Here is a 26193-nt window from a genome sequence, read left to right on the forward strand (position 1 = left end):
CTCAGATGGTCCTGGAATTCCAAGCTGGACACGGACATGACTACTGTACTTAGGATGAAGAAGATGATGTGAAAACCGTCCTTCCTCAATGCCAACCGATATACCCTACCGGACCGAGCACTACACAAAAAGATTTGGGTTTTAAGTGGGAATCATCACTGGCACTTTTGGCCTCAGATCCAGCGTTTCACCTATACTGTAGGGACCAGGTGCAGACTCAACCTCGCACCAGAGTGCAAGGTCCACTGTACACCCTGAAGAAAGGAGGATAGGCAGAGACTAACAGACAGTAAAAGACAGAGACACACAGGTTCTAACCAGAGATACTCTTGTTCTTCATCCCGCTCGATCCCACACACAGGTCCCTGTAGGAGAGAGAATACACCGTGCAGGGCCCTTTCCTGCTCTAACAGTGTGTCACACTAATCCACCTATTCACATTAATATTGTCCCTAACTCACCGGCCTAACAAACTACAGTATTATTGTACAGTAGGCCTCATAGAGGGCCTACTTGTTATGGTGGCAGATACTACGGGGGGAACCTCTTTAGCTATTTTGCTTTCCACCCTCATAGTCCTCTCCGGTCCTCAGCTTCTTTCTTCTGCCACTGGCACGTCCTGGCTAGTGGTGCCACCTCTTCCTCTCTTCAGACCTGGTGGTCTAGGTAGAGGTTAATGTACCTACCTGTTATGGTGGAAGAGGCTTTGGAGATGGGGGGGGCGATGACTTTTTTAGCTCTTTTGCTTTCCACCCACCCCTGCAGTCCTCTCCGGTCCTCTGTAGATTGAATAACAATAATGAAAACATTACAGATCTGTAATTGTTGATTTTGAGAGACTTTTCTATGCATTTTAACATTACTGTTATTCAATCTGTAAGACTTCCTGTAGAATATAATTTTTTACACAGTAATAACATTATAAAGTACAGTATTACCCACCACAGTACAATACTCTACCGTTTTTCAGGATGACTGAAGACAAATATTGATCCTTCTTCACATCACCGCACCTTCAAGTCTCAAGTCATGTTTGTTAATTGATGATCTCGACTTGGTGGCTGTGTGACTTCTCCATGCATGTTTCCTTGGCATGCGCAGCACCTCATTCAGTGTGTCCTTTATCCGGTTCAGTTCCTCTTTTCCAATCCTGTATCTTGTCTGACATCTTGAGAGGAAATCTTCTTTTAAATTGTTGGGGGTTGGTACTTTCTTTTGACTGCCATCAACATTCACACGCTTGGTCCAATTGCAGTAAAGGTAGTAGGGCACATGTTCATGAAAGATTGCTTGTGCATAACGATGCATCTCACCATTGTCCTTCTCTGTGCTGATTACAGCCAGTGGTATATCTGGCAAGGAATTGGTATGATTTACCACCGGACTCATGTCCGGCGGTTGGAATCCGGACACGAGCATCCCGGCAGCAGTGGAAATCCTGATCGTCCTCAGGTAAGTATTAGCTAACCTAATTCTACCCCCTAAACCTAACCACCCCTTAGGGGTGCCTAACGCTAACCTCTCCCCCAGTACCTAACCCTAATCCCCCCTCTAAGTGCCTAAACCTAACCCCCCATACCCGCTGCCTAAACTAAGTCCCACAGGAGGGTGCCTAACCTAACCTCCCCCCGGGGGTGCCTAACCCTAACCCCCCTTCCCCTAGCCTAAACCTTTCTTCCCAGGGGGGTGCCTAACCCTAAGATCCCCTGGGAACCCTAAAGCTAACCCTCCCCCCGGGCTATCTGTGCTTGGCGCCCGGCATCCCTTTGATCGGGACGCAGGGCGTTGGTCTCCCGGCATATGTCTAATGACAGGCGTTGGCATATCGACACCTGTCTTTAGACCCTTGCCGGGATATGACAGTTGGGAAGCCGGCTGTCGAAATTAGGTCTGCCGGCTTCCTGACTGCATACCATCTGGCAAGGGTGTTCCAAATACAGTCTATGGTGCTGGGGTGCTTAACATGACAGGTGTTCCTATGCAATATTCTTGCATTGTTGATTGTCATTGCTTTGGATGACAGTTCGGACAGGCGATACGAAGCCACAGGTGTACTCTACAAATGAGGCAGGCTGGATGATGGCACTGGTGTAATGTTTAAGTGTTGTGATGCCACTATAGTGTCCATGTCTAGCAAATGGAATGATGGATATAAGTAGGGGTTGAGGGTGGTGGAAAGGAATTGGTTGCACAGGAATACGATAATGATGAGTGGGAAGGGTCAGTATACAAAGGATATAGGTAGAAGGTGCACCCTGGGAGTAAACTATATGTATCAAAAAAGAAAGAGAATAGAGAAAGAATCCATGTATGGGGCACACTCCTATAGTTGTGAAAGTTAGCAAACTATAAAACTGTGCATTTTATTGATATTCATTAAAATAAAGAAGAAAAAAATGGCTAGGATCACCTATCAGGTTAATGTTTAAACAATACTGACAAACAAACAATTCTCCAATCATAGGAGATACACTGAGATATTCCTGCAATTAAGCATTGTATATTTTACCAATGTCTATGGAAAATTATTATACAAATTTATATTAATAGAAGTATATCTCAAAACCCACAAGACAAGGTATTCAATATTGAAATATACAATATTAGGTATAATCAGCAATCACTGTTATTTCCTGTATATATTGAAAACTACAACAATTAATATAATCGTCACTCACAGTTATTTCCTGTATATATGGCTTTAGTAGTATAGGTATTCAGGATTGCCTATAGGCAGATTTATAGTTGGCATATCTCTCAATGAGGACATTTTATAAAAAACATATACTTAAGAAAAATCAGCACACTAAGGTGTGGGAAAGGTGAAATAATAAAATAATAAAATAGTATGAAGGTGAAAAAAATGCACACAATGAAAATGCTAAACACCACGGATAACCACTATAATATAATCAATATTGGTAGTAGAGGCATCCCTCAGTTCTACCTGGGAGGCTAAATTTGTTTTTGACATATGATAGATATAGGTGAAAGAGTTGTGTACTTATATACTTGGGATGTGCTGTTTCCCATCTTATAAATAGAGGCCAGGAAATGAGAGTCCCTAGTACTGGCACAATGAAATTAGATAGGCTGCTTCTGCTTTTAAAGCCTAATCACACCGTTGTCCCTGTTGCCAATCAGCAGCGCAAAGAGTCCCGGTGGCTGGCAGTAATGAGAGAGCAGTAAAAAGTAGAAGGAGGTACCTGACACTCAGTCTCCCTTCAATCATGGTACCCGTGGTGCGGGGGTCCAGAGTGTGGACTGTGGAGCCCCCAGCAGGCTGACCGATGCGCGTTTCGCTGGGGCTTAGTCAAGGAAGCACAAGGCTGTGATATTCAGACTGGAGTTAAATAGCACCGGCTGTTAGCTGATAGGTTACCATGTCAGATTGGCAGTTAGATCTGCCAGTCCACAAGTAATATCAGTAGAGGGGCAGGACTTTAAGATTATGTTCATACAATCAGTGAAGCGCTTTCAGCTTGTCAGAGTGACAGCTGAATTAGCAACAATGTAATTGAAAATTTGTGCTTATGATTACACTGAGGTAAGGGAGAAGTTTCAAAGTTAAACAAAAATATAATGATTAGATTACCAGTGTTAATAATTATATGTGTCACTCATTACTGGAATTAGTGGCATGTGATCCTTGTTTTTGTGATATAATTATCAATATCTAAGGCTATAGAAAGATTAATTATAGATAGTGCAATTACTGCCTCCGAATCGCTGCTGAATTGCAAAGACATACTCATGTATAGATATTACAAAGGAGTATTTAATACTGTACATCAAAAATAAACATATGCATATATATATATATACATATATAAATACATACACACACATATATATAAAACTAATTCTCCTCCATGTCTTTTTACCTCCAATAGTGCAGGGTATGATTTAAACATTAGTTATAATTGTGTTGCACTGCTAACACTCCCCTTGCCCAGTCATATATTAAATCATATACATTAGTTGTCATTGTGCTGCATTCTTAATATTAATATCATGCAGACATATTGAATCATATACTAACTGATTTCATACAAATTAACACATATGCAGATAGAGTTCTTCATATTGACAATATTCTCATTATGTAAATACAAAGTAATCTATGTTTATATCAGTGCAAACGAAATTAACCAGTCTCTATAGATATCAAGACATTTTTAAAAATGAATGGAAGACAGATTCATTTCTCTAATAACAACTTGACTAGAGCAGTACACCTAACAAGTGCAGAATATTATAATATAGTACAAAAATAATATTAAATATAGGTAAATGATTACCAATATATGAAAAAAATATATGAGAATAAATATAAGAAATAGATAAAGACAATTGCCATATGATAATTTTTCTCCATACATAGGTGTATCTCACTGTTGATACAGAGTATAAAAAGTGTTCACTTTGAATGCAATGTAATTGTGCATAGTTTATTAAAATTTCATATACTGAATTTAGTTGGTGATGATTCATTTATATAAATAAATGGAGGGTGTGCTACTGTTTATTAATATTGAGATATAGATTATGCATTATTAATTAAATCTAATTTTTGAATATGCTAGTTCATGTTAATAAAAAATGTGTTGTTGGGGGTAATCATTGAAAGTAAATAGTTAAAAATGAATACATGTGGAAATAGAATAATACTCTTGTGAAAAATAAAGTGATAAATGTGAGACCTAGAAATTAACAAGGATAGAGCGTCAAAAAGTGTAAATAATATATATCATAAGAGTGTAAAAAATAATTAATGAGCGTACATGAATATAGTGTATATGAAATATATCTGTTTTAAATCATGTTTAAAGATATATGTGTGTGTGGCAAAAATACAAAGAATGTAGTAAGGTGCTGGTGTATGTATATACATAAACACACATATATACAAACATATATATAAATATATTTTTATTATCATGAATACATTGGTCAGTACATACACACATGGAAACACATATGCATGTAAAAATATAGTCATTGGGTTTATACTAGTCAATTAGTCAATAACTAAGGGGAGAAAGATATATGTATAGCATAATAAAATAGCAAAAAGCCTAACAATATGTAATTCTGTGAGAAATGTACTGTGATCAAAAAAAATATATGTATATATGTGAAAAATAGTGAAGAAGAAATAATACAAGTCTAATGGTAAGATCTTAAATATAAAACAGAAAGAATAAAAAAATAGAGTGTAATCATGTAGTAAAATTAAGTATCAAGAAAGGGACTATAATTGATTATTTTATTCATCCCATGGGGATTAACAGTACCCATATGAAAGGTCCATTCACATTCTTTCTTTAACAACTCTCTTGTTAAGTCTGCCTTTCTCATGTTCATTTATATTTTTTCTAGACCAAACGCTTTCAGGTCTTTATATGATCCATGGTATTGTAGGTGAAAGTGTTTTGCAACCATTGTGACCTTTGTTTCAATGGCCTGGTTGTCATTCCTATGTAACGTTTGACACAGGTGCATTCAAGACAGTATATCACTGCATTAGTGTTGCAGTTGATAAACTGTTGAATCCTATGTCTCTTACCAAATTGATCAAAAACTTCTTTCATCTTGACCATGTTGGGACAGGTTTTACATAGGCCGCATGGAAAGGAGCCTTGAGTTATTGGTTTCTTCTTACTTTCTGTGGTAAAAAGGCAATGAACAAAGATGTCTTTTAAATCTTTGGCCCTATGCCAGCTGATTGAAACTCTTGAATCCAAGTGTTTATTCAGGTCTGGGTCAATCATCAAGACATCCCAATGTTTTTGAAGGATATTTTTCAAAAGTTGCCACTCCTTACAATAATTTCCAATGAATCGTATTCAAAAGGATTCAACAGTTTATCAACTGCAACACTAATGCAGTGATATACTGTCTTTAATGCACCTGTGTCAAACGTTACATAGGAATGACAACCAGGCCATTGAAACAAAGGATACTGGAGCATATAGGGAATATCAAACATGCTTCATCTGACATACAGAAGCTTAAGAAGATTACCAGTGTTGCAAAACACTTTCACCTACAACACCGTGGATCATATAAAGACCTGAAAGCGTTTGGTCTAGAAAATATATCAATGAACATGAGAAAGGGAGACTTAACAAGAGAGTTGTTAAAGAAAGAATGTGAATGGACCATTCATATGGGTTCTGTTAATCCCCATGGGATGAATTAAATAATCAATTACAGTCCCTTTCTTGATACTTAATTTTACTACATGATTACATACTCTATATTTTAATTTTTCTGTTTTATATTTAAGATCTTACCATTAGACTTGTATTATTTCTTCTCCACTATTTTTTCACTAAAAATATACATATATTTTTTTTGATCACAGAACATTTCTCACATAATTACACATTGTTAGGCTTTTTCCTATTTTATTATGCTTTAAATATATATATATATATATATATATATATATATATATATGTATATATCTCCCCTTAGTTATTGACTAATTGACTAGTATAAACCCAATGACTATGTTTTCACATGCATATGTGTTTCCATGTGTGTATGTACTGACCTAAGCATTCATGATAATAAATATATATACATATAAATGTTTGTATATATGTGTGTGTGTGTGTATGTATATACACCAATACCTTACTACATTTTTTGTATTTTTGCCACACATGTATATATATATATATATATATATATATATCTTTAAACATGATTTAAAACAGACATATTTCATATACACTATATTCACATATGCTCATTAATTATTTTGTACACTCCTATGACATATATTATTTACACTTTTTTACACTCTATCCTTGTTAATTTCTAGGTCTCACATTTATCACTTTATTTTTCACAACAGTATTATTCTATTTCCACATTTATTCACTTTTAACTATTTACTTTCAATGATTACCCCAACAACACATTATTTATTAACATGAACTAACATATTCAAATAGTAGCACACACTCCATTTATTTAAATAAATTAATCATCACCAACTAAATTCAATACAGGTTGAGTCTCCCATATCCAAAATGCTTGGGACCAAGGGTATTTTGGATATCGGAATATTTTGTATTTTGGAATAATTGCATACCATATTCAAATGTCTTAGGAATAGGGCCCAAATCTAAACACAGAATGCATTTATGATTCATATACACCTTATACTCACAGCCTGAAGGTAATTTGATACAATATTTTCAATAATTTTAAGGCTCAAACAAAGTTTGTGTAGATACATGAAATTAATTTATATGTCATATACACCTTATACAGCCTATAGGTGATTTTATACTTTATTTGTAATAATTTTGTGCCTTAAACAAAGATTGTGTACATTGAACCATCAAAAATCAAACATTTCACTATCTCAGTCATGCTAAAAATATTCCGTATTACTGAATATTCTGTATTTCGAAATATATTTTATACTCTCTATCAACTGTGAGATACACCTATGTATGGAGAAAAATTATCATATGGCAATTGCCTTTATCTATTTCTTATATTTATTCTCATATATTTTTCATATATTGGTAATCATTTAATCTATATTTGATATTAATTTTTTACTATATTATAATATTCTGAACTTGTTAGGTGTACTGCTCTAGTCAAGTTGTTATTAAAGAAATGAATCTGTCTTTCATTAATTTTTAAAAATGTCTTGATATCTATAGAGACTGGTTAATTTTGTTTGCACTGATATAAACATAGATTACTTTGTATTTACATAATGAGAATATTGACAATATGAAGAACTCTATCTGCATATGTGTTCGTTTGTATGAAATCAGTTAGTATATGATTCAATATGTCTGCGTGATATGAATATTAAGAATGCAGCACAATGACAACTAAGGTATATGATTTAATATATGACTGGGCAAAGGGAGTGTTAACAGTGCTAAGCAATGAAAACTAATGTTTAAATCATACTCTGCACAATTGGAGGTAAATAGACATGGAGGAGAATTAGTTATATATATATGTGTGTGTATGTACTTATATATGTATATATATATTATATATATATATATATATACATATGTTTATTTTTGATGTACAGTATTAAATACTCCTTTGCAATATCTATACATTTCTACTGAGTATGTCTTTACAATTCAGCAGCGATTAGGAGGCAGTAATTGTACTGACATTACTTGTGGACGGCAGATCTAACTGCCAATCTGACATGGTAACCTATCAGCTAACAGCCGGCGCTATTTAACTCCAGTCTGAATATCACAGCCTTGTGCTTCCATAACAATGCCCCAGCGAAACGCGCATCAGTGAGCCTGCTGGGGGCTCCACAGCGTGCACTCTGGACCCCCGCACCACGGATACCACGATTGAAGGGAGACTGAGTGTCAGGTACTTCCTTCTACATTTTACTGCTCTTTCATTACTGCCAGCCGCCGGGACTCTCTGCGCTGCTGATTGGCAACAGGGACAATGGTGTGATTAGGCTTTAAAAGCAGAAGCAGCCTATCTATTTTCATTGTGCCAGTACTAGAGACTCTTATTTCCTGGCCTGGGAAACAGCACATTCCAGGTATATAAGTACACAACTCTTTCACCTATATCTATCATATGTCAAAAACAAATTTTTGTTACATTTAGCCTCCCAGGTAGAACTGAGGGACGCTTCTACTACCAATATTGATTATATTATAGTGGTTATCCGTGGTGTTTAGCATTTTAATTGTGTGCATTTTTTTCGCCTTCATGCTATTTATTATTTTGTTATTATTTCACCTTTCCCACACCTTAGTGTGCTTATTTTTCTTAAGTATATGTTTTTTATAACATTTTCTCATTGAGATATATACCAACTATAAATATGCCTATAGGCAATCCTGAATACCTGTACTACTAAAACCAGATATACAGGAAATAACTGTGAGTGACGATTATATCAAATGTTGTAGATTTCAATATATACAGGAAATAACAGTGATTGCCAATTATACCTAATGTTGTATATTTCAATATTGAATATCTTGTCTTGTGGGTTTTGAGAGATACTTCTATTAATATAAATTTGTATAATAATTTTCCATAGACATTGGTAAAATATACAATGTTAAATTGCAAGAATATCTCAGTGTATCTCCTATGATTGGATAATTGCTTGTTTGTCAGTATTGTTTAAACATTAACCTGATAGGTGATCCTAGCCATTTTTTTCTTCTTTATTTTAATGAATATCAATAAAATGCATAGTTTTATAGTTTGCCAACTTTCACAACTATAGGATTGTGCCCCACACTGGAGTCTTTCTCTTTTCTCTTTCTTCTTTGATACAAATGGAATGATGAGTCAGTCTTCAAGTTGTAATCCTTAGGGTCGTTGTAATCTGCAGGGTCAATTTCATCAGACGAGACCATTTCCAGATCATACTGTACTGCCTGGTTATGTTTATTCCTCGTATGCTGGGCAGCAACCTCTTGCCATTCTTCTTTAGTTTGCCGGATGGCTTCTTTCATTACTTCTGCAATTATGTCCTTCCGCACTTCTTTCGAAGTGTCAATTTTTGCCTCCAGATGACACACATTTCCCACAAGGTCTCTCACCATCTGAACACAGCTACATGTGCATGCATTCTGTTCTTCAAATTACAGTTTTTGACAGGTTGGTGAATGGGATGCATCTTTCATGGGTGTACAAACCAGAGGCTCCAAGGTGTCCATTCTTCATTCAGTGGATTTGGTGCATCGATCACCAGTCTTTCCTCCTGGGTCTCCTTGTTCATTGGTTGCTCCACATTCATTGGTCCATTATCTCCTATGTCCAGAAGCAAAGACACGCACTTTTCCTTTGCATTCTTCCTTGCCTTGACAGGTACAGGTACATTTTCCTTACCTGCTTTCTTCTTGGAAGGTTTTGTTGTAGACCGTTGTGGCACTACTGCACTCAGCCTCTTGCTCAGTGGAGGTGGGCAAGATGAGGCACCATTGTAAAAAGCTCTACTCTTCTTCATTTTCACTGTTTAGAGCACTCTGAAATACACAAGTATAAAGACACTGTAAATACAGTATTAAGCAAAATGGTGGAAATATAAATTTTTCTCATTACAGCACTGTAAACAATTACAGTACTCATTCTGTATGTACTGTACTTTAAAGAATGTGCCACTACACTATACAACTACCGTAATACCCCTTTTACACAGAAAAGCAAATTAGCGGGTAAAGCACTTTACTGTACCTGGTACAGTAATTTACTGATGAACACAAAGAGATTTTTACTGTGTAAAAGGGTCAGTTTGACCTTACATTTTACCAGGGTCAGAGACCTGGTAAATACGTCCTGGGTTGACCCTTTCACACAGAATAAATGCTCATGTCAATCTGCAAATCACTGGGTAAAAGTGCTACTGTATACCCAGTAATTTTATTGTCTGTGCAAAAAGAGGGTACAAAGTGGGACCATCAAATAAACTTGTGCTTCAAATGCAGGAGAAAAACAGGGTTTTTTGCTATTTTCTGTGTGAAAGGGGCAGGGCTATATTTCATCAAGAACTCAGTTCCTGTACCACTCATTAACTACAGTATGACAGGCCAAAATGTACTTTCAATAAGATACTGTAAGTTTTAGTTTAAAGGCTGTTTTGAGTGCTTTTTCTACAGTAAATATATATTCAATAAAATGTATATATATATTTACTAAGCAGTGTTAGGAGACAGAGTGACAAGAGATAAGGTACCAGCCAATCAGCTCCCGACTGTCATTTTTCAAACACAGCCTGTGACATGGCAGTTGGGAGCTGATTGGCTGGACCTTATCTCTTTTCACTCTGACTCCTAACACTGCTTAGTAAATAGACCCCTCAATACAAATTCCCTGACGAACACATGCTGTTTTGGCTCCGTGCTGACTACCAAAGTCCACAGGGGTGAACAAAGGGAGTCAAATAGAACAATTACAGAGTAAATAGCTTAATTCTTAATTGGTGTGGTTTCCTTATCCTGTCCCTCCCTCCTACTGTACCTCCCCCAGATAACATTTCCCTGATGAACACATGCTGCATTGGCTCCGTGCTGACTACCAAAGTTCAGAGATGAACAAGAGAGGCAAATTGAAGGAACAATGACAGTGTAATTAATTAGATTAAGTCCTGATTGTCCCCTGCGGAGGTGGAATGTAACCCATGAGGTGTTTTTTCTGTTACAGGTTACATTGCTCAGTTACTTCCTGTCTGGCTAGGTCAGAATAGCATATGTATAACAGGCATACAGTACACAGTACACATTACACATTACATTTCCTCACATTATTAAAGTATATGATATACTTGCTACGGCAAAAGTTTTAGGGGTCTATTTACTAAGCAGTGTTAGGAGACATAGTGAAATGAGCTAACCAGCCAATCAGCTCCTAACTGCCATGCCACAGGCTGTGTTTGAAAAATGACAGTTGGGAGCTGATTGGCTGGTACCTTATCTCCTTTCACTTTGTCTCCCAACACTGCTTAGTAAATAGACCCTTAAGACCTGTGAATGACCACACATACTGTATAGGGATATTTACATCAGCAGTTAAATAGGGGGAACATGTGAAATATGGCCTGCTCGATGGAAACTCGATACGCAAATATGCATCTATGGATGGGACAATTATAGAAGTACAGAGGCAAGTAATTGAGTCAGATACTGCAATATTGTGAGTGACTAACAAAACAATATTGGCACCGAGAATACAAAAGATGGCCGCAAGGACAAGATGGCCGCGAGGACAAGATGGCCGCAGGAGGCTAAGAACAGTATGTAAGCTAGCTTGAAACTCGATATGCAAATAAGCATCTATGGAAGGGACATAGCAGCACAAAGGCGAGTAATTGAGTCAGACACAGCAATATTGCGAGAAGATGGCCGATGGAGGCCAAGTACAATATGTGAGTTAAATTGAAACTTGATACGCAAATAAGCATATACATCAGCGAACATAGCAAAATGACCGTGAACCATAGCAAATTACTTACATTACCAGTGGAATGCTACTGTAGGAAATGGCAATAGAAGTTCAGGGTACAGCAACAAAAGTGACTCAGAAGTCAGGCAAAGTTGCAGGGGTAGATCACTGTTATAATCAGTAACAAAAGTGTCTTAGATGTCAAAGCTGGATAATTGGCTGAGACAAGACCAGCTTAAAATTAGGTCGTAACAACACCATCTTGCGACTGGCCGCAAAACACCATCTTGTAAATCAGATCGCAAAACGCCATTTTGCGAATCGTCGCCCAGCGCCATTTTAGCTAAACTCACACTTAAGTACATATGGCAATGTTACTATTAGCATAATGCGATTGCATCTTACACCATTTCTCATACACACATAAATACGCACAATTGCGCTGTTAACTAGTCGCATATTAGCGAATGCATACGATCCTGTATGAAAACGCTGTTTGTTAGCTTCATGCGCACGCATCTACCCCAAGTGAACTAGCGTCTTTATATCAAACCCCAAATACTTACACAGTACATATTCACATAAAAGGTCTCATAAGCTTTAAAGTATAAGATTCAAGTTTGTTTATTTATTATAATTGCTGTGAAATAAAGGTTATTTGGTAGCTAAGGTTTAATACATGATAAGTAAGTCATGTTTGATATTATACTGATCTGCACTGTCAACAGTATTCTGGTATCATCAGTGTGAAGGTCGCAACATGCATTCTCAACTTATGGACCGCAGACACTTAAAGCACCGAAATGTACATTATATGACCAACTGTTAGGATGTGCATGAGGCAGGAAACCAGAGACAACCAGTTGTTAGAGGCTGGACTGTGTCTATTTGAATCAACCTGTTAAATGCTCTTCAACAGATGCATCCTCCTTGGGAACCAATGGCATCAGTGACAAGCCTCTCTATTGTGTTGTCTGTTTCTGTGAGAGTATAAACGTGTGTGTTGTGACAACCAGTCTGAGTCTTCTTGCTGAATGCTGATAGACGGGGGTTTCTTGCTGATGCCTACATCTGGTACAGAAGCGCTGCGTATGTATAACTGTACTTGGGTCTGTAAAATTCTTTGCGCTAAATTGTACTTAGATTATAGCGTGTAACTGACTGTACTTTTACTTGAAATATCACTTTGAGCTTTGGAACCACAGGTTCAAGGTCTAGAGTCTTTATTTACTATATAACTGCGTACGCAAAATAGCGTCATCCTTAGAGGTTTATAGGCAGGATATTAGAAGGTATAGGCAGGATATTAGAAGGTATAGGCAGGAGTGTATAGAGGTTCAAATTCAAAATCCTTAGTTGGGGGCTCATAGTGAAGTCACGTACCTACTCACACAGCACATATGGTTATCGATATCTCACCAAAGGGTGGAGTGGCCACATGCAGGGTTTACCTGCAACCGCTCGGTGCTGAGAGATTGCTACCCGTTTTCGTGTGAGTCAGGGACACTGACTAGAATCCAGGGACAAGAGAGGAAGAGTTTGTTTTCCTTTGTTGATAGAACCTTATGTTTAGAGGGGTGCCGCAGTATTGAGTACGCGGCTGAGTCGCAGTTGTGCACACAGTCAAGACGCACTTTTGTGTACGCAGCTAAACGTTGTCATATGGTTGTGTGGTAGTCGCATTATTGTGTATGCGACTGGTCGCACAATAGCGTATACGTACTTCCGGTTGTGCTGCCACGTGTTTAAACAAAGCCGTTGAGGTTTACATTTTTCAATTGTCATCAATATCTGGGTTAACGTGTATTTTTCTGTGCAGGTAAAAAATGTGTAACAGTGAGTATTTATTGGTAGGGGTAACTTGTTCCCTAAAGTTAGAGGTACCGTATGACCTTTAAGGGCTAAGTGCTAGCCGCTCGGTAAACAGCTTACCGTTCTATACACAGTAGCAGGTGTACATGTTGTCTTTTTTGTAGAGAGATGCGTAGAAGTAGCCGACTTAAACTTCCATAGGTGTGGAAGTTGCCTTCTTAAATTTTATCCGGGTTTGTGGAGTAGCCTTCTTCAAATCTTCACAGGTGTGTAGGCGCTGCCGTTTAAATCGTCCACAGGTAAGTGAAAGTATCTTGACTGTCTTTCACCAGTTTAAATCTTTATTGAAAAACGTAGGAGTTGTCTCAGAATGGGAGCCATGCAAACAATAGAGATGTTAGACAATGATGTGCTGCTAATGGAAGCGCCGCTTGGATCGGCCCATCGTATTATGCATACTAGGTACGGTACTTAGCAATAAGGCATTGTGATGTATGGTTTAAAATGATGATGACGAGTTTTAGACCGTTTCCCAGAATTGGTAGATTTGATAAAGATGTATGGATAATGTCCGGGATCACATCAGTCTAATGCACTCCCAAGAGAAAAAGGTAAAATATTATGAATGTTTAAAGTTGTGGCAGCATGAAGGGGATGCGTGGCTTAAAAACGCACAAGCGACGCAAACTAACATTGCAAGTGCATTGCCAGAGAATACATCCGCGACGCTAAATTGCAATACGGGCGAGCCGCAAAATGGCACGCACGTGCAGCAGGGTAGCATTGTGGAAAGTATTGCCAGCAGTTCACGCGCACCACCTCCACCTTATGTGGATGGAGGTGCAAGTAAAGTTATCAAAAATACCCATAAAAACGTAACAAGCAATTTGTACCCTCTCTTAAGCAACCATAAAGAAAATGTTCATAATGAGCCTATTGTAATGTCTGCCATTTCCCATGCTGTACAAATGATAGATGCTGTACCACGACAATCACGAGTGGTGCCGCCATCTCCATCGGTAACAGCAAGGGAAGTGCTAACACCCTCTGCACCCATAGAGGAAGTTAATACCATACGTAGCAGCAACAGATTAAACCCACAGCCAGGTAACAAAGTCAAAGGTAGCAGCGCTGCCGGTCTACATCCCATTCAGACAATCACTGTTCCAAATGGAAATGCAGATGCGAACGGTGTAGTGCCCATGAGGGAAGTGGTAATGCATTGTCCTTGGACAACAGCAGAACTAAATTCCATCATAAATGATTTCCCCGATCCCAAAAAGGAACTAGCCAAATGTCAAAGATTTTTGAGGAATTTGGGTAGTTCTCATGAGCCAACTAATAAAGATTGGCGTGCGGTGTTAAGGGCCTGTCTACCACGCAATACCGACGTGACAAAATTTATCACGGATTGTGTATTGGATGGTGACGTTCCCTTAACAGACCAAGTAAACCAAGGTAACATTTCCCGCATTGTAACTCAATTGAGTATATATTTTCCAGTAGTAGTTATCTGGAACAAAATTTTCACCATAAAGCAAAAGGAGAGTGAATCTGCAGAAGATTATTGCGACCGGGCTCTGCAGGCTATCACCCAGTACACTGGGTAAGAGGATATTAAAGATAGCACTCACCACAGGGGAATGATAGTCACAGTACTCATGGACGGTCTTAAAGAGAACTTAAAGACCCGGGTTCAGACCTCACAACCTGGCTGGAGGGGAGTCACAATAGATACACTCATAGAATCTGCCATAGAACATGATAAAAACATCTCAAAGAAAAGAGAGACCCAGAGCGAAAAACTAATGGCTGTCAGTATCCAAGCTCTGGAAGGAATGATGGTAACATCACAGCCAACAGACACACTTGCATCTACACACACACTTACACCTGAACTCCTAACCCCATGCAACAGCAAACACAGCTCTATTCTACTAACCCTACACAACCACAGGTCCCATACTACTCACAAACTTCATATCCCCCACAATACCCTTATCCTCCATATCCCTACCCATATCCACCACCTTTTCACCCTGCTGAAACCTCACAACAACCCGTGTCTTCATCCGATCCACGAACATGTTTTAATTGTAACCAGCCAGGACATTTAAGTAGAACCTGCAGAGTAAAAAGGGTAGGACCCCCAAACCAGAGTACCTGGATATCCCCATAAGGGATATGCACAGAGACCAGCAAATGTCCAGCAGGCACCAGCTCCAATTGCGGCCATTAATGCTTTATTGGAGAATGGTAGCCAAAGCTAGGGGTCAGGTCATACCTGTAGTCTAGAGATAGTCAGGTTAATGGGAAGTACTAGTGAAGAACCGGTCATGATGGTTGATGCAGCTGATACTAAATATCATTTTCATGTAGACACAGGGGCGACCAGGTCAGTGATAAAATCTCCTGTTAATTTACAGGTGACCAACGAGACAGTACCAACAATGGGTGTAACAGGTAAAGTGGAACATTATCCTTTAACAAAATCCACAGGGGTTACCATCGGGACGCTGCATACCAGGCATTCTTTCCTTCTGGCTGCTGCGGCTCCTACTAACCTGCTGGGTAGAGATTTGTTATGTAAGATGGGATGTGTCATATATTGTACCCCTGATGGTGTATTTCTAGATATCCCAGAGAGAGTTGCGCACGAGGTGCGGGATATGTTGGACACTCCCCAAAGGATAATGTATCACTCTACCAGTTTAAATGAAAATCCATCTCAGATAGATCAAATGTTGTCCCAAATTCCAGATTCCCTTTGGACTAAGGATGGACAGAACACTGGATTAATGGCAAACGTAAGCCCCGTAATGGTAAATTTAAAAGGCGGTAGGCAAGCTCCAAAAATTCCCCAGTACCCACTAAAACAGGATGTAGAATTAGGGGTTTTTCCAATAATTGAGCGATTATTGCAACAGGGAATTTTAGTTCGTACAGCTAGTGTAGCCAACAGTCCCATCTTTCCGGTGAAGAAGAGTGGTGGGAGGGGTTATAGGCTGGTACAGGACCTTAGAGGTGTTAATAAGGTAGTAGAGAGCCAATTCCCAGTAGTGCCAAATCCAGCTGTCATTCTTATGCAGATCCCACCAAATGCAACCCATTTCACTGTCATTAACCTCTGTTCTGCTTTCTTCTCTGTGCCTCTCCACCCTGACTGTCAGTATTTATTTGCATTCACATACAGAGGTGTACAATATACATGGACACGATTGCCCCAAGGTTCCATAGACAGCCCTAGTACCTTCTCTCAGGCATTGCACGACTGTTTACAATCTTTTCAACCTGCCAATGGATCTGTTCTAATTCAATATGTGGACAATTTATTGCTATGTTCTGATTCATTTAAGTCATGTTTGAATGATACTAAACTTTTGTTGCTTCATCTCTCGCATACAAGACACTGTGGCAAGATCACTCCCCACCTGTTTGAGAAGTGTAGCAGCTACTGCTCTATTGGTGAGTAAAAGTGAGGACGTAGTATTGGGTCATGATATGATTGTCTACACTCCCCACGCTGTATCTGCTCTGCTGAACTCTGCTCAAACCAGACACGTCTCCTCGGCTAGGTTTACCAAATGGGAACTAGCTCTAATTGCACCTGCAAACATCACTGTTAAACATTGTAGTACACTGAATCCAGCAACGTATTTACCATATGTACAACATGATGTACAAAGGGTGGAAGGGGACGAGTTGCTGGCGGGAGGTGAGTTCAGCGGACATAATGATGCACATGATTGTATGGAATATCTAAATCAGACCTTTACTGCTAGACCTGACATACGTGACACACCTTTAGAGAATGTAGATGTGACTTTTTACACTGATGGGAGTTGTCATAGACAAACAGACACAGGTGAGTTATGTACAGGTTATGCTGTTGTAAATGACACAGACATCATAGAAGCTGAACCTCTTGGTCCTCCTCACTCAGCCCAGGTGGCAGAGTTAGTAGCACTAACTAGAGCATGTGAATTGGCAGCGGGCAAGTCTGCTAACATTTACACTGACTCTAGGTATGCTTTCGGGGTGGTGCATGATTTCGGGGCTCTATGGCATCTGAGAAATTTTATGACAGCAGCAGGCACACCAGTTGCACATTCCCAACACATAAAACATCTTTTAGAAACAATCCAACTGCCCAAAGCGGTGGCAGTAATTAAGTGTAAAGCCCATACATGTGAGGATGATCCTGTGTCACAGGGCAACAACAGAGCCGATGAAGCTGCAAAATGGGCAGCAGGGTTAAAAATGTTTTCTCCAACTGAACAAATTATGTCTTTTCAAACAATTGACATGCTGAAATTAATTGAGATGCAAAATTTGTGTTCAACTCAGGAAAAGTCCATCTGGAAATCCAAGGGATGTGGGCAAGAGTCCTCCGGGCTCTGGAGGGACAGACAAGGTAAGCCAGTAGCCCCCAAAGCATATTACCCCAGCCTGGCTGAGGCAGCCCACGGTCTGACTCATCTGGGAAAACAAGGTATGTGTAAATTGGTGAGGGCATACTGGTGCGCACCAGGTTTTTCTTCCCAAGCAGAAAGAGAGCAATGTCCTGTCTGACCTGCTTGAGGAAGAACATAGGGAAAGCGATCCCTACCGAACCATCCCACATTCCACCGACTGATGGACCTTTCCAGGTGATACAAATTGATTTAATCCAATTACCACCCCGCAGGAATCTCAAGTATGTATTGGTGTGCACTGACGTATTTTCTAATTGGGTTGAGACCTACCCAGCGGCCACTAATACTGCTGCATTTACTGCCAAGAAAATAGTTCAGGAATTTGTATGCAGATACGGTATCCCTAAAATCATCGAGAGTGACAGGGGTAACTTCACAGGTGATGTTTTTCAAAATATTTGTACGCTGATGGGTATTAATAGCCGACTTCACACCCCCTACCGACCGCAAGCCAGTGCCAAGGTAGAGAGGATGAACGGGACTATTAAAAATAAGTTAAGTAAAATCATGGCAGAGAGTGGACTAGGTTGGCCAGAAGCATTACCGTTGGTCCTGCATAGTATAAGGACCACTCCCAGACCCCCTCTAAATCTGTCTCCCTTTGAAATACTGTTCGATAGACAACCTCATTTGATTATAAGTCCACAGGAAGACTTGATAGGTAACAATGATGTAACTGTAAGGTATCATATCAATGAGTAAGCAGTTAAAACAGCAACAGCAGAAACTGAAATTGTTGTCCAATGATATGCCTGAAACTAACTGTCATGATGTTGAACCAGGAGAATATGTTATGATCAGAAATTTCTTGCGTTCAAGTTGCTTGACTGATCGGTGGGAAGGTCCGTACCAGGTGCTGCTGACAAGTACTACATCTTTGAAGGTGGCTGAGAGAGATACCTGCGTCCATTCTACTCATTGCAAAAAGGTCAATCAACCAGTGGAGAAACAAGTCGGAGACAGGGCTGATAACGTGGACCTGTCTATTGCGAGCTTGTTCCGGGAGGATTGAAAACGTTGTAGTGAGATACCTGAACTAAAAGAAATTTTCAGGTCTTTGTTGTGACAATGGACTGGCCTGCTGTGTTCATTTTCATATTTTTTTCCAGAGTTTTCACCATTTTGATTGGCTCGGGGATATCTGTGATGGGGGGCCAATTGAGGAGATGGGAGTTGATGGCAGTGCTGATGGAGTGGAGTCAGGAGGAGTGCAATGCCAATCAGGGGAGTGTCTGACCAATCTTAGTACTGTTATTATTAAGAGAGCTATAATTACGGATACTCGGGGATGATGTGGAGGTTTATCGTCTGAAGATTCCTGTATTTGTGAGCTTTGTGGGTCCCTAGTTGATGAGAACTGTATGCAACGGTGCCAGCCTAAATATAAGCCGTATTGGGGTGGGTATCCTTTAGAGGATTATCATGTTCACATGTGCCACAGGGACAGCATAACATAGGGTTGGTGCCATTTCCGCTGAATATCACGGATATTTTAGAATTACAAAAAGGGAAAACAGTGGATGGAAAATTCCTCTCATCCAAACCACCTCATTTCAAACTCTATCAATTCCAAGTAGATAGATCACTTTTGTGTTTAAACATAACCAACCCCAATAAACCCGGGAGTTGTGAAGTGATGGGGAATAATCAGACGATGATCTTCTCACAGAGAGCTGATAATGAGTCCATAAACCATGATCTGTTACACTCAATTAAATCTAGTGGGAAACATTTTAGGTACCGGTACACATTGAGTTCCACCAAAGAAATTATTGGTAAGGTACCAGATGGTTATTGTGCTAAAATAATACAACCAGAGACTTGCATGTACCAGATGGAAGACCCTGAGATAGGATTGTTTGCAAGGGAAATGTGTTTAATGATAATGATGCATACTATTCCTTATGTTCTCCCTGATAATGTGTATTTTATATGTGGAAGCAAGGCGTATAAGTGGCTCTCCCCGAGTTTCGAAGGTTTGTGTTACCTGGGAAGAGTATTCCCAGAAGTTATGACCCTCACACATGTTGAAATGCTCGGTATCCATAAAAACACACCATCACCATATCTTCACATGCAGTATGAACACAGAGGCAAAAGAAATATGATACCTGGTGACGTGCATAAAGCCACTCAGTTAATTAGTGAGACAACTGGCATCCAAGCTTTAGTCGCACTGGATCCCACCAGGATCGCTCGGGGTACATTAAATTTTAGATATATTCAGGAACTTGCTAAATTGATAGATAATATCACCAAGATGTATGATGACACATTCAAGTATACAGGGAGAGAATTGCAAGCGTACAAGAAAGAACTGGTGCAACACAGACTAGTGTTAAATTATTTAACTGCTGTTACTGGAGGGTACTGCGTAACATTGGCCACTCAATTTGGAGTAAAGTGTTGCACCTATGTCACCAATGATACCAGTGACCCCAAAGAGGTGATAGACCTGAAGATGGATGAAATTCTGCAGCTAAAATGGGAGTTTCATCAGAACCATAATGCTTCAGTGGCTGAAGTAGGGGAGAAGATAGAAGGATGGGTCTCATGGTTGAACCCAGTGAAATGGTTCTCAGGCCTAGGGGAATGGGTCCAGGAAGTGATCGCCAGCATAGGCAAATTCTTGATCCTTATACTGAATGTCATCATAATAATTGGCCTATGTGTCGGTTGTGTTCCTATTGTGTTGAAGTGTGGAAAATTTAAAAATAGAGTAAAACGAAAGAACGAAATTATGATGGTGGTCAGTAATGGCAATATGAATACTGAGGTAAATATAGAACTGCATTACAACCCTGAACTAGGAAATACTATCATTTAATGTATTATATTTAGACATGCATAGAATGTATTATTTAAATGTTATTTTTAAAACACCTCAGATAATGTAAAGTCTCAAATTCCCCTTCAAGACTGCCTTTATAAGACTGGTGTATCCCCACACCTTTCACATGATCTTCCAAGATCCGCAGTGTGCGTATAATAGTAGTTTTATGTCCCCACTCAGAGACATATTATTGATGGATTAAGAACCGCCTTGTGCCATCCCATAATAACACTAAATAATATATAAATGTAAGCCTAAATTAATTTTTAAAAATCAGATTGTGATAGCATGTTGTTCGCTATCAAAGGGTGGACTGTCGAAGGTGGATAACTGGCTGAGACAAGACCAGCTTAAAATTAGGTCATAACGACGCCATCTTGCGACTGGCCGCAAAACGCCATCTTGTAAATCAGATCGCAAAACGCCATTTTGCGAATGGCCACCCAGCGCCATTTTAGCTAAACTCACACTTAAGTACATATGGCGATGTTACTATTAGCATCATGTGATTCCATCTTACACCATTTCTCATACACACATAAATACGCACAAAAACTAGTCGCATATTAGCGAATACATAAGATCCTGTATGAAAACGCTGTTTGTTAGCTTCATGCGCACGCATCTACCCCAAGTGAACTAGCGTCTTTATATCAAACCCCAAATACTTACACAGTACATATTCACATAAAAGTCTCATAAGCTTTAAAGTATAAGATTCAAGTTTGTTCATTTATTATAATTGCTGTGAAATAAAGGTTATTTGGTAGCTACGGTTTAATACATGATAAGTAAGTCATGTTTGATATTATACTGATCTGCACTCTTTCAACAGCATTCCGGTATCGTCAGTGTGAAGATCGCAACATGCATTCTCAACTTATGGACCGCAGAGACTTAAAGCACCGAAATGTACATTATATGACCAACTGTTAGGATGTGCAAGAGGCAGGAAACCAGAGACAACCAGTTGTTAGAAGCTGGACTGTGTCTATTTGAATCAACCTGTTAAATGCTCTGCAACAGATGCATCCTCCTTGGGAACCAATGGCATCAGTGACAAGCCTCTCTATTGTGTTGTCTGTTTCTGTGAGAGTATAAACGTGTGTGTTGTGACCCCAGTCTGAGTCTTCTTGCTGATTGCTGATAGACGGGGGTTTCTTGCTGATGCCTACATCTGGTCCAGAAGCGCTGCGTATGTATAACTGTACTTGGGTCTGTATAATTCTTTGCGCTAAATTGTACTTAGATCATAGCGTGTAACTGACTGTACTTTTACTTGAAATATCACTTTGTGCTTTGGAACCACAAGTTCAAGGTCTGGAGTCTTTATTTACTATATAACTGCGTACGCAAAATAGCGTCATCCTTAGAGGTTTAGAGGCAGGATATTAAAAGGTATAGGCAGGAGTGTATAGAGGTTCAAATTCAAAATCCTTATAGAAGACAGGCAAAGTTGAAGATAGTATCTCAAGGGTTCATACTGGTGATCTGGGTCTGGTTATACTAAATAGAGATGACTATATTAATCAAGCACACAGACTTCTTGGTGATCAAGTCTCATAAAAAAACCCTTTCTAGCTTTGTTGAAGAACTCAGAACTATACTTATTGAAGCCCTGCATGGATACATTTTTACAAAAGATGAATATCAGTTCCTCTTAAAAAATAACCCAGTGATTTCAACCTTTTACCTTTTCCCAAAGATCCACAAGGGACTAACAAACCCCCCAGGACGCCCCATTGTGGCGTGTATTGATTCCCTGACATCTGGGTGCTCAGAATATGTGGAAAAATTCTTGAACAAATATGTTGGCACTTTAAAATCCTTTGTAAAAGATACTACATCTGATCTTCAAAAATTAAATTAAATCCATTGGGAGGATGTAATATAAATCCATTAGACCTGAGTTTTAAAGCAATAGAAGGTGTACAATTAAGTGATAGGGGGAGGGGATAGGGAAAAGAGGTTATCCCAGAAAGTGATGGTGTTAAGCCTGGAGTAAGACTTCATAGGGTATTGTCCCACAACCGCCTTGAGGGCTGGTATAACCTTGCCTTGATGTGGCCGTGTAGTAGCGTAAACCGCTGATATGGCTAGAGTGGCTGAAGCCTGGATCAGTGGGATGAGATGTGGCCTTTGGGCCAGTGGCAGCCTTGAGGGCTGGAATTGTCTTGGCTGGGTGTGGTCTGTGGGCCTGAAGATGAGATGCGGCCTAAGGTCCGGTAGCAGCATTGAGGACTGGAAGTGCTTTGGCTGGCTGTGGCCTGTGGGCCTGAAGATGAGATGCAGCCTTTGGGCCGGTAGCAGCCTTGGGGGCTGCGATAACACAGACAAGACAGGATTAAATGCCACAAGATAATCTGCTAACCGCAGATCCTAACACATGGTTCCACATGGGCTAAATGAATCATACAAAATCACACCCTTTTTTTGATGCAATTCCTTACCCCACCGAAATATGTACTGAGGGCCTGATTCAGAGCCGGACGCTATTTGCGAACGGTCGTTCAGAAAAATGGGGCCGGCTATTTAAATTGAGCGCTCGCTCTTTGCGGTCTGTTGACGCCTCTATGTCTGAGCGAGCGAACGAAACATGCGCTCGCTATTTTGTAAAGACGCCCCCTGGCCGTTCGCATCATACGTCATCTCCGCTATTTATTAGATTAATCGAGTACATCAAAAGGTGTCTGAACTGCTCGCAGTGCTTGTGGTTGGATTTTCCTATGCAATCATGCGAACAGTTCAGGCTAAGAGACAACCAAGTGACGTGGCCGATGACGCTGCTTTGTTAATTATGCACACCCTTAAAACGCCCGTTTTGACCATTTGGCACGCCTGCGTTTGGATCTCCACTCCCCGTTTTCAAGCACCTTCCCCTGTTACCACCCACAAACGCCTCATCCTGTCACTCAAATTAGCAGGCACTCGCTATTTTGCGAGCGCACAATTTCCGACCGCAATGACTGGTTGGCACATGCGCATTACGACCCATATGCAGGCGCAGATGTGCGGACATCGCTCGGAGCGAACGAGCGGCCGTTTACGAGCGGCTCTGAATCAGGCCCTGAGTTTTTATCTATCTTTATAATTGTTATTATATTTATATGTATATTTACCATTATTTATATTTAATATATTGATAAATGAATTATTTACAGAGATACAAAAGCATTGTCCTTTTTATTCTACTTTTTTATATTTTCAAATAATATTCATATTTTATTAATTCTTCTTTTTAAGATAATCTGCTTAGAACCGTTTTAGATACCTGTGTCAATGTTACAATTGCTATTTAAAATGTTACTGTATTATTAGGATGTCATATTATTATCTATGTTATTCTTTGTGAGGCCATGATAAAATGACAACTGCTCTGCATATTAGAGATGAGCAGGTTTGATTGTCTAAGAACCGAACCCACCCGAAATCTGAGGCAGATACGAGTCGGCTCCGGTTTTCCCACCTGACTCGGATCTGAAAACGAGGCAAAACGTCATCATCCCGCTGTCGGATTCTCGTGGGTTTTGGATTCTATAAAGATCCTGCGATTCGCTGCCATTTTTAATTCCGGTTGTGGAGAGTGAAGAGAGCTGTGCTGTTATTATTTAATACTTGTTATTTTTAATTGCATGCTGATGCTGTGCATAGGGGCTGGCTACTGTTGTCCATAAGGGCTGGCTGTTGTCTATAGAGGGGCTGGCTGGCAGTTGTCTTGTCCATAGGGGCTGGCTGGCGGTCATTGTCCTGTCCATAGGGGCTGGCTGGCTCTCATTGTCCTGTCCATAGGGGCTGGCTGTTGTACTTGTCCTGTCCATAGTGGCTGGCTGGCTGTAGTGCTGTGTTGTCCACGGGGTGCTCTATAATTCAGGGGTGCTATTCACCCTCCCCCAGTGTGAAAAAAAAAAAAATTGTTTTAGCTTAGCCACACTTGTCATCAGTGCAAGGGTGCTGTGCTGCTGTCTGTTAAGGGGCTGCTGCCTCTTTTCAGGGGTTCACCTGTCATCAGCATAGGTGTGCAGGGGTGCTGTGCTGCTGTCTGTCAAGGGGCTGCTGGCCCAAAAATAAAAAATAAATGTTTTTTGAGTGAGTGTCATCCACACCTGGCTGTCACTGTCATCGGCATAGCTGCGCAGGGGTGCTGTGCTGCTGTCTGTTGAGGGGCTGCTGCCCAAAAAATAAACAAAACCATCTTGGAACCTACTCCCTGTTATGTCACTTGCAGTGCATTCATCAAATCAGAAAGGTTACAGAAACTTTGTGGACAAAAAGCAAACAACAATCAGTCCAGTGTCACCAAGCTGCTCCCTTCTATCTGGATCCAAGCGCCTGCAATATCCACCACCACACCTGCATCATAATTGACAACCTCATTCGTGATCGGAAACAGTCCTGCATCCAATATTATAAGGACTGACTCCTCTCCTAGCCGTTGTTCCTCAGAAGGATCCTTGAGTGCTACGTCTGTTGCTGCAGCTGCTGTTGCTATCTTCATCCTAGAAGGGGACCAGGAAGAAGATTACTTTTAGTAGTTCAGGAAGTTCAACAAAACAATTGACTATCACACAGTCCATTGCATTGGTGAACAAGTATGACAGCAAACACCCAGCTGCACAGTGGATTACTGACGCCATAACAGCTATGCTGGTACTAGATGTGCGTCCAGTGTCTGCCATTAATGCAGTGGGTTTGCCCAGTTAATGGAGGTCCTGTGTCCCCACTACAACATGCCTTCTAGATTCCACTTCTCTAGAATAGCAATTACCAATCTGTACAAGGGCATTAAAAAAAATCTTATTAATGTCCTCCGAATTGCCATTGTGACCACTGTCCACTTAACAACAGATATGTGGACAAGTGGGACAGGGCAAACTAAAGATTACATGCTGTGACAGCCCATTGGGTAGGTGTATTGCCTTCAACTATGCAAACAGCAGCAGCAGCATCTCACAAATGCCAGCTCATTCAGAGGCAGGCTACTCTGTGCATCACCGGTTTCACAAAGAGGCTTACTGCTGAGCACCTCTTAGAGAAACTCAGGGAAATCATTGCAAAATGGCATACCCCACTTGGACTCTTCTTGGGATTTGTGATTTCTGACAATGCCAGCAATATTGTGCGAGCATTACATGTGGGTGAAATCGA

At 40.0% G+C, this 26193-nt stretch overlaps 1 protein-coding gene across 1 annotated transcript; it reads right to left on the reverse strand.

Moving 5' to 3' along the window:
* Nucleotides 1-999: 999 nt before the first annotated feature.
* On the reverse strand, nt 1000-5774 carry LOC148534570 (protein Pat-like). Its single transcript, XM_088466837.1, has 2 exons — nt 5570-5774; nt 1000-1352 (listed from the first exon to the last, which is right to left on the reverse strand). Exons 1-2 carry the CDS (start codon nt 5772-5774, stop codon nt 1000-1002), a joined length of 558 nt encoding a protein of 185 aa, XP_088322963.1.
* Nucleotides 5775-26193: the final 20419 nt, after the last annotated feature.

This window comes from Taudactylus pleione, unplaced genomic scaffold (assembly GCF_031769625.1).
Source record: "Taudactylus pleione unplaced genomic scaffold, aTauple2 ptg000066l, whole genome shotgun sequence".
NCBI classification, from domain to species: domain Eukaryota; kingdom Metazoa; phylum Chordata; class Amphibia; order Anura; family Myobatrachidae; genus Taudactylus; species Taudactylus pleione.

Coding starts and splice junctions, on each gene's coding strand:
- LOC148534570 (XM_088466837.1), bottom strand. CDS start 5,774: ATGATTGACCCAGACCTGAATAAACACTTGGATTCAAGAGTTTCAATC. Junction 1,353..5,569: donor AGAAGTTTTTGATCAATTTG/GTAAGAGACATA, acceptor ATTCCTTGCCAG/ATATACCACTGGCTGTAATC.